Raw genomic sequence first — 10,135 nt, forward strand, 5'->3', positions numbered from 1 at the left:
TGACTATGTGTTTCGAAGGACTCAAATCAATCAATGATCAATTCAATGTTGTAACACGTTTCCATAATTTAAAATACTGCAAATTTGTAAAATGATGATCGGGAAAATTATATAATTCTTTCCCTGGACAGAAAACATAAAGAATTAGGTTAACAAAAAGTGCGAAATATTTTTTGACGTTTACTTACCAAAGCACTATCTTTGTCCACTTTTTATATTCATATATATCTTTTTTACTGTTTTAACGCAAATATAATAAGGAAATTAGATATTACAAAAGTAATGCTCTTCCTTTTTTCTTTGATAGGCAACTTTCAATCATGTCTAAAATTGTAATGTCATCCATCTCTTGATTTATTATTTCTACTTCTCATCTCCCTTTTTGCCTACTTTTGGCTGAGTGAGTGCCTGTGATGAATAAACATATAGCATCACGTTCCATACGAAGCGTGATTACATTGTGAAGTGAGTCACATACGGTCAAGATAAATATAAAGATCGTTGCAATTCTTGAGCCTCATTTACTTTCGAAAGAGAAACCTTCACAGAACAATCCAGACGTGCTCTACAATGGAAGGATATGTTCTGATACAAGTTCTTCTTCTGTCGTCTGTTTGTCTCCTGACAAATTGCTGCGTGCTTCCAAACAACGGAGGTAAGTTATATTTTATAAATCATATAGTTAGTTATACCGTACGCACAACTTTTTTCTATGAAAGGTAACTTACTGTGTTATAATTTGGTAAGTCACAAGATCACACAGTCACAGTCCCGATGCAAAGGGACTGGGGTTGGAAGCGGATCAGTCGTTTGGTAGTTTGGTTTTCGAGCCCAGGCTCTTTCTTGGGCGACTTTTTCTTAAAAAGTATATATTAATGAGTATGCAGCCTGCAACAATTACTTGAAATGCTCATATATTTTAAATTATTGGCTTTCTGTTTGATTTCGTTCAAGGGTGTATATATGTGACCAGGTTTTGTACACATACATGAACGTTTTCACGCAGTTTGAATGTGAACTAGATGTATATAGTTCTACAGCATTTTTGTAACTAGAGTAACGAAAATTGCAATTTTCAAAGGGATGTTGTATAACTCTGTCCCCTTCATGCTTCTTGCCTTGATGTACAAAGTTGAAAATTCTAAACTATGTTTGAAACTTTGCCATGTCATCATTGTATCGCTACTGTTTATCACGATCTTTGGCACAAGCAGAAACGGATCCATTAAATCGGTGCTCCTCATAACTTTCAAATAGTAAAGATCAACTCTTTACTGTGTTCTTTAAACTACCAGTATTTATATTCATTATTTTCTATGTAACATATGTGTATATATATATATATTTATTTATTTATTTATAAATATATATTTATTTATTTATTTATTTATTTATTTATTTATATATATTTATATGTATATATATATATATATATATATATGACTACTTTTTAAGAAAAAATCGCCCAGAGAACCTGGGCAGGAAAACCAAACTACCGAACGACCAGTGGCGGCGGAACCGGGGGGGGGGGGGGGCTTGGGGGGCTCGGCCCCCCCCCCCCCAATGAAAAAGTTGAGGGGGCAAATGCATGATAAGCCCCCCCCCCCAATATTTACCAAGACTCCGAAACGTGCATCTGCCCATTTTTCAATGCATACTTGTCGATCTGTCCGATGCACACGTATCCTATATAGGTGTAATAATTTTAGTAATTGCTGGGGGACCCTGGTCCCTCGCACCGACCCCTGGCTATAGACCACATTGTCACCCCAACCGCGTCTTCACGCCCGGTGAAAAGTGGAAGCAGTTAGTGTGAGTACCGGTAAGCGTAACACAACTTCGTCTTTAGGCCAATGACTTGCCTCATTTCAGCCAGTTCTCCAACATTCCCTTACTTAGTGGTGGAGCGTCCATATATACAGTCAGGGGGCGGATCCCCCCCCCCCCCCTCCTGACGGACTCAAATGGACTGCTGGCGCCCTTTTCAGCTTTTCACTACTTTTTTACTTATTCGCGATTATTGACTATTTTATTGCGCTCTCATATACCTATTTGTCATATTCTGTTGGTGTAATTTTCCGACAAAATGGCGACGACACCTATTTATTCTCCGTTTATCTGCAAATTAGCAAGGCCCGGAAAGGGTCATTTCCTGCAATCTAGGGATTAACTTTACTCAAAACTTGTCTGTACGCTCCGCGCCAACCTGTGGTGGCGCTCCGCTTAGATAGTGTCGAAAGCGCCCCTACAGACTATTCTTGCCCCCCCCCCCTGACCAATACCCCTAGCTCCGCCACTGCCCTTACTACACTCAAAAACGTCTTTGCGAGTACACTACGAGTAATAGCTACTCTCTTAAAACACCATCGAATATACAAATTACAATGTTTTTACAGACTTTTACGTGCAATCTGAGAAATTGCAGGCTTGAGACCCATATTTTAGGGCTAGGTATTCGCAGCATAAAACACTCGGGAAGTACCGTTTCCGGCCATCTGGGGGTTTGAAATAACCCAAAATTTTCTTGTACGCTCCGCGCCAACCGATGGTGGCGCTCCGCTTAGATAGTCTCCACACATTAGCCCCCCCCCCCCAATAATTTTTCCGTTCCGCCGCGCCTGCGAACAACTGATCCGCTCTCAATTCCCGGGACTGTAACTATGTGACCATCGCCGGGTGTGCATCACCATTCCCTCGAAAGGGAACAGATACTACACATGATCTTAGCAAAATATTAATATATATATATATATATATATATGTATATATATATATATATATATATATATATATATGTATATGTATATATATATATATATATAAATATATAATCTAAATGGCATCAATGCCACAACATTGATGGAGTACATCGTCATCTTGCACTGTATTAAATAGGCACTAAGGATCTCTCTCTTCTGTCTTGAAGATGTGGGTTAACGTGCAAGCTCTTTGTTCACAAAAATACATTAATACCATATAATACCATAAGCGCAAATCTTTGATAATTCAACACCTTAAGGACAGTTATTATATGATGCTTAGCAGTCTTGAATGTGAATCCATAAGACAATAATTGTATGATTGTAGCATTTTTGTCGCCAAACATTTCGTAGTCTTGGCATGTATAATTTTTTGGCGAAACGTTTGTCTTTTACATCAATTTGAAATAAATAAAAAACATATTGCTAATTTTTGTTTCAAATAATACTTTTGTGATACATTGTCATACCATATATGCATCGCGTTTTGGTATAATGCTGACAAAAGTGTTAACAATTACCCCTGATATGTGAGTTTTGATAAAGTTGTATTTAAAGCTTACAACAGAGCATTTGTTGATAAATCCCAAAATATTTTACAGTTCAGCAGGATAAACTATAAGGTTAAAAACGAAAGGGATGATACTCATGGCACTACTGACATCACATGGTTCAGTTTATCCAAAAACCTTTACCACAGTTATGTCAATGGAAAGTTTACCTTGAATAATTTCAGATCACTTTTTGGAAAAGTTCCTTAAGGTACCGGGATATGCCAAGTTACAGCAGTAACAATAACAAGATAACTCCTAAAAGCTGATGAATGATGCTGAACTTGTCACTTTGATGCCATCAATCATAACATCAAACTCTTTGCTGTTACTGGTATCTTCTTTTGCTTTCACAAATACATGCAAATCTGAAACATGCAGGACAAAACATGTCAAATCAATGACAGCCAACTGCCAAAGAGTGTTGAGGTCATTCAACAACCACATTGATTTAACTAATGGGGTCAGGTCTTAAAACAATGCCTGTTGAAACAATCAGCAATAAAAACTGTGCACAGGTAGGCTACAGGTGTAAATTTGACTACTGCAACAGTAAAGTACACAATTCGATAGATCTAAATTTTAATTAAGGATAGTAAATGCTGGTATTGATTCTATGGCTACACATACATTACTCCTGGTTTAATACAGAAATATTTTCCGAAATCATACTGTCTCCATTATTTAATAGTAATACTAGATTATATTTGCGCACTTATACACCTCAACTAGTGTTGAAGGCGCATCGCAAGTTATGATCCTAGTCAATCTTACAAACAGATGTGCTTATTGGCACACTTAACTGTAACACATGGACGTGTCGGCCGTTCCGCCAGTGCTTCCCATAGGTGCTGCCACAATATGGCGTTTCTACCCATTAACACACTAATTTGCTAGAGAGAATTAATCAAGATAAAGTGTCTTGCTCAAGGAAACAACTACAGTGACCATGACAGGACTCGAATAACTTTTTTGAGCATATAACTCATTACAAATATGCCATATGTATCTCTACTGCCCCTACAGCTATGTAGCAGAAGACGAGAGGTCAATTGGAGAGAACAGGGGACATAAATTACGTTTGAAACTTTTTAAATTTGAGAAATATGCAAGGACAACTCTTTAAAATTTACCGGTCAGTCACTAGTCAATTTGAATATTAAAATTATTCTACTAAGTCAAGATATCTTTGAGGTATTTTTGGCCCGTATACTTTATTGAATATAATGAGGTCTGACTTACGGGCAGGCCGGTAGCCAGACTTCTCCCAACCAATTGCACATGAAGACTATTGTAAACCCATTCCATTTGAGCTATCACATATTGCGCCCGCCCTTGGGGTGTTGCTCGCCCCCTACCCTCCCACTCTCTCTCCAAAAGTCCCTGCTACGGGCCTGTTAAGGAGGAAACTGACTAATAAATGGAAAAATTTTCACCGCAGAAAATTGTGATGTTAAACCTTAAGCGTAAAATCGTTAAATGTAATATCTTTGTCTATAATGTACTTTCGTCAGATTTGGTTATCACTGACCTCAATTATGCATCATCATCAAGACGAGCGGGTGATGCAAGCGCTACCGTGATGTGGTCGGTGGAGGGAGTCACGGACTCGCGCAGTGTTCTAAGTCAAAGTCTCTGTTTACAACTCTTGGATGTCCTTGAATGCGGCGGAGTGCCAACGACATTGGATGCTACACCAAGAGTAATTGATGTGGGGGATGGTGAAGCAAGGACAGAAACAATTACTCGATTGACGCCAAACTCTCTGTACAGCCTAATGTTGAGCCTGAACACACAAACGGGGACGTATGAAAGGTCCATGTCGATACGAACAGTTACAACGAGTAAGTTTAGTCAATATAGTTAAGTTGAGTGTGCAAAATAGGATGCATGGCCACCACCTCCGATCGTCAGTATGGGAAAATAGTTCACTTTAGCATTCCGCCGGAGAAAGAACTGGGCCGCTAAAATTGAGTTACTTTTCCCCCTCTTTTTTATCAACCTTACACAATGTATTTATTAGCAAAACTCTGCGTTTAGGGTTTCTTATATCTGCCTAATTTATAATCTAAATATTCGTCAGAATGCACAATTTGATGATTTTTTCTAGGGAACCCCTATGCACGACAATTATACAATTCTTACATTGTTTCGACTTTGGCCAAAAAGTTATAATAAAGCAATATATAGAATGCTCAAAACTAAGAATGAATGCCCCAACCTGTTATAACTTGAACGCCCCGGAAGAAACTAGCTTCTTTCGAAGAAATCGATATTTTCGACAAATGTCAACCTGGTAGCTCCGCATTGTATTTAGTCCTAGTGGCACACCAGTTCCAAGCCGGTGAACCGGCAAGCTAATCCGTCCACGCCCTAATAGTTAAACAAAACGGGTCTGAGAATATGGTGATATCAGCAAAAAGTTTTACCCCCTAAAATAGTCTCAACCGGCGATCTACATCTTGTGATTATCTCTGCAAAACTTTCGCACTTTTCATCAGGTATGTGGCTTGGAATAAAGTACGAAACATGCCAAAATTAGGTAAAACAACTACCTCAATAGAAGAAAAAAATCGTCATTGAATTGACCCCTAATATGCCGTGTACCACAAGTATGTTACAGTTGCAATTCGATGGTACTTTGGTTATATAAATGACGGCATTTAAGTTAAAGGTTAAAGATCGTGTCGCCCGAGGTTTGCAGCCGAGGTTTCTTGCATGATTCAGGGAATTCCTAGCATGTTGACAAGTGCATTCCAAAGTTGATCAGTGTAATATTACTTTCATTCCTTTATTTTGTTTCAAGGACCAACTGGTGGACCAAGGAATCTCTTGCCGGACCAGAGAGGAAATGGCGATTTGGTTTTCCGCTGGGATAAACCTGAGTGTTCTAAACGTAATGGCCCTATTAACAGTTACTATTATACGGTAACTAGATTCAGACGGAGTAGAAGGAATATGGTTCCAGTTATCGCCGAGCACGTTGAGCACAACAAAATACGACTCAGAAAACGTGACGCAAGGATATTGCCGAATGTACAATACGTATTTGCCGTCAGAGCAACGACTGGCACCGGCAGTAATGATCTGAGTTCGCCTACAACTGAAATACAATTTATGTTTGAGTCTTAGTAATATGAAGCAGGGGACGATAGGCATGTAGGTATATACAATTCGTGTTTTGTATTTTGTTTGTAACAAGAAAACATGCGGTTCCTTCTTGTTATAAAACAATTAACTATTTTTTCCCCTAAAAAATACAATAAAGTTTTTGCACATAAAACTAAAATGAAAGCAAACATTCTCTATGATTTTGGATTTAAAGTTACAATGTAACGCATCGCCATTACTACACTGAATTAAATATAATTTGAGCAATCGTCGATCACTTGTAATTGAAATTACTTGAAATTCTTTGATTCTTCTCGTAATTTGCGATGAAAATGGTTGGTACATTTGTTGGCAAAATGGTTGAGAAAAAGTGGGAAAATTCCACAAATTCCAATTTTAGAAAATGTTGTAAATAATCACCTCGGTATTGTGCTGTCCTGTAATACTTGACCTCCCAGCCTCTAATTCAATCTTTGATTCGTTTTATCACTCAGATTAGTACTTTGATCTATTTAATCGAATGCGATTGAGAGTTTTAATCCATACAATTATGAGACTAGCGAATGCACACGAGACAAGACTAGTGAAGAAAGATAACTTACTGGAAGCAGAATTATGATAAGTGGTTCAAACTTCATTCAAACATTCCAATAGAGCTAGTTACTAACAGCAGGTAACGTCACAAGTTTACGGATGACTTAATTGAAACTACAGCACCACACATTTTATAATCTATACAATTACAATGGTCATTCATTAAAGGTAAAGATACGTTTGCCAAAACTTTACCTTTCTATACAACTTACACCTAAATAGACATATTTCGTTATATCATCATGGTTGATTACTTCAAATATCTCCTTTTTTAAATTAACATATTTATTAAACTATATAGCAATCTCTTCCAATTCGACTTTTTTCTGTTAAATTTTCTTCCTGTCTCAATAGACGGTTTATGCTTGATAAAGATAACAGGAGAGCATTACAGAACAATTTCAAAGATGATTGCACGGAAGTTTAACTCTTCTGTTGATTTAGTCAGTTCAATCATATTTGGAATGATCAAATTAAACATGGACTTGAAGTGGTAAAGGTATAGTTCAGTAACATTAACTTTAGAATAATGAAAAGAGAAACAAATTCTAAGCATCCTGGTGAAGTTTGCAAGTAATCCCTGCATACCGTTTTCGAGAACAGCAACTGAAATTGACAAGTTTTGTACTCCAAGTGAACTTGAAGAAAACAGTCGTAATGTCATAGAAGCACACTTAAGTTATATGTTTTGGTATAAAAATTACATCCTTTTTCCTACTTCAAAATAGGATATAATTGAGTAAGTAAAAACCTGAGTCATTGATATATCGTTAACCTTCACAGTCCGTTTGGACAAAGCTAGAGCTGTAGCCAATCAAAAGTTAACATAATTCCGCGAAAACTTAGAAAAATCAAAACTTTTAGCTGTCAATATCCAACTATGACATCACACCTGTTTGCTTCACTCATCGCACTATCTGTAACAACTTCAACTATCAATATAACGTTATTTATGGCCAAGAAATTGACAAAAACCTAAACAAAACTTGTACGTGCAGGAAATGCAATCAATATCTATGTTGTGTAATAATGATTTATGTAAAATTTGATCTATAAAAGCCCGACAAAATAATTTTCGATGAAGTTATGAAAATATCTGAATCTGAATCTATCTGATCTATTTAAATAAATGTTCTTTGTAAGTTGTAAATGATCGCTACGTACAAAATAATCAGTGCCGTCACAAAAAGGGGTTCACTAACAGCTGTTTCTGTTTTCTTTTAAATTTGAAATGTTTCTGTTGCATTGAAAAAATGACAAAAATATGACAAAACGTTTTATTGATTTTATGCTGTTTTACTATATCACTTCATAGTAAGTAAAGCTTCAAATATGACGCAGGGGAGGCACAACTAGACAAAGGGGAAAATATAATAACAATATCTAACAATTACTTTCAACTGCATAATCCAGGGCAGATAATGAGAAAATTTCATAATAAGTAAAGACTGGATATACATACAATAAAGTACTTCTTTATCTTGTTCTCTAACTATATACATGGTAGTCGGAATGTTTTTGGCAGGAGATCTCATCGAGTGGACACAGGCGGTGACAGTTGGAGCAATGAGGCTTAGCAATCGGGTGGTTCGGGGTTCGATCCCCGACAGGATTATATTAAGGTGGATGTAACATCTAAGTGATATCTACGGTACTCCATAAGCCCTTCCGGGCTTCTCGTATTCTTGGTCGCTTTAGCGTCGTAAAAATTAACGGCCTGATTATTATAATAACACACAGTAAGTGGTACACGGCACAGCTATTATCTTTAGAAATACAAACTTCCCAGAGGGAATTGGAAAATCTTTTGGGAAATTGTCATTTCCCAGTGGGATTCACACAAATCCCACAGAAAAGTAATTTCACACGGGGACTGATAGTTGATCCCGATGGGTATGTTGATATCCTTCAAACAAGTTCACTTTTCCATCAAATTCCCACAAAAAAAAGACAGTTTATGTGGATTTCGAAAACCCTGAAGGAAATGACAAGCCCACGTGGGGAATGATAGTCAACCCAGCAGGAAATGTTATTTAACCACAAACTAGCTCAGTTTCCCATAAATCCCTAAAGAGAGCAAAACATTTGACAGAATATTAATCTTCCTAAGGGGCAAAATACATAAACTTCTAAATAGCATAATACTGATTTTACTTTTGATATTTCATAATAACAGACTTAATTAAACATCTGAAAAGACTGAAATCCGTATTTCTACTACCTTTCTACTGTAATAAAAAGCTTTCATTCCGTGTATTTACGAATTAAAAAAGCTAAGCTAAAAAATGCGTTGGAGTTATTACTTAAATAGTATAATGGGTAGAAAGATCATTATAGTGTCAAAAATTAGACCCTGAAAAGGTTGAATACATAAATGATAGTTTGTTATGATTCATTGTTGAAATAAATAAGGATATCTTTACCTGTACTTAGTGAGTTATAGTAACTTCACCGTAGTCTTCTATCAAAAACACTTCAACTTACGAATTTATTTATTTTATTTTTTATAATGCACCATAATTTATTACATTGACCAAAGGCACATAACTAATAATTCTGAGGTGAAGGGGTAAGGATATTCAGTAGCATATACATAAAAATTTAACTTCATTTCACCACTTTTAATGAACTCGTCTTTGCCTATAACAATAATGAATGATTAAAATAATTAAGGTCCCATGTTTTCTACAACTCAAATAATATTCACTCATGTTCAAATTACAGCATCACTCTCAATGTGTCCGCCATCGCTGAGGCTTTGTAGTGTCTCATTTAACATTCTTTACTTTCTGGTGATGATCCAAAGATTCAAAGTCTCTTAAAGTTATTGACTACCTGCCCTTGCAGCCATGTATTACAGACGAATTCATGTATATGAGAAGCCCCCGCAGAGGCAACGATAGTATTGTTTAAATAAATATAATTGGTATTAACCTCTCCCTATGATATAGACATTTAAACATTAGTCACGAAAAATTTTCATGATTGAAAAACAAAACACTTTCAGTGCCTCAATAACGGATCCTTTAAAAATATCTCAAAAACACATATAAATTTGAATAGTAAATTGCATTAATATACCTGTGAACCATTTACTTTCACTAAGGTGTCACTCGGGCT

The 10,135-nt window shown here is 36.5% G+C and overlaps 1 protein-coding gene across 1 annotated transcript; it reads left to right on the forward strand.

Moving 5' to 3' along the window:
• Positions 1-482: 482 nt before the first annotated feature.
• On the forward strand, positions 483-9,578 carry LOC139979084 (uncharacterized). The gene is made up of 3 exons (XM_071989749.1): positions 483-655; positions 4,825-5,154; positions 6,117-9,578. Exons 1-3 carry the CDS (start codon positions 571-573, stop codon positions 6,440-6,442), a joined length of 741 nt encoding a protein of 246 aa, XP_071845850.1. The 5' UTR covers positions 483-570; the 3' UTR covers positions 6,443-9,578.
• Positions 9,579-10,135: the final 557 nt, after the last annotated feature.

The sequence above is a fragment of the Apostichopus japonicus genome, chromosome 13 (genome assembly GCF_037975245.1).
Source record: "Apostichopus japonicus isolate 1M-3 chromosome 13, ASM3797524v1, whole genome shotgun sequence".
NCBI classification, from domain to species: Eukaryota; Metazoa; Echinodermata; class Holothuroidea; order Aspidochirotida; family Stichopodidae; genus Apostichopus; species Apostichopus japonicus.

Coding starts and splice junctions, on each gene's coding strand:
- LOC139979084 (XM_071989749.1), top strand. CDS start 571: ATGGAAGGATATGTTCTGATACAAGTTCTTCTTCTGTCGTCTGTTTGT. Junction 656..4,824: donor CGTGCTTCCAAACAACGGAG/GTAAGTTATATT, acceptor TACTTTCGTCAG/ATTTGGTTATCACTGACCTC. Junction 5,155..6,116: donor GATACGAACAGTTACAACGA/GTAAGTTTAGTC, acceptor TTTTGTTTCAAG/GACCAACTGGTGGACCAAGG.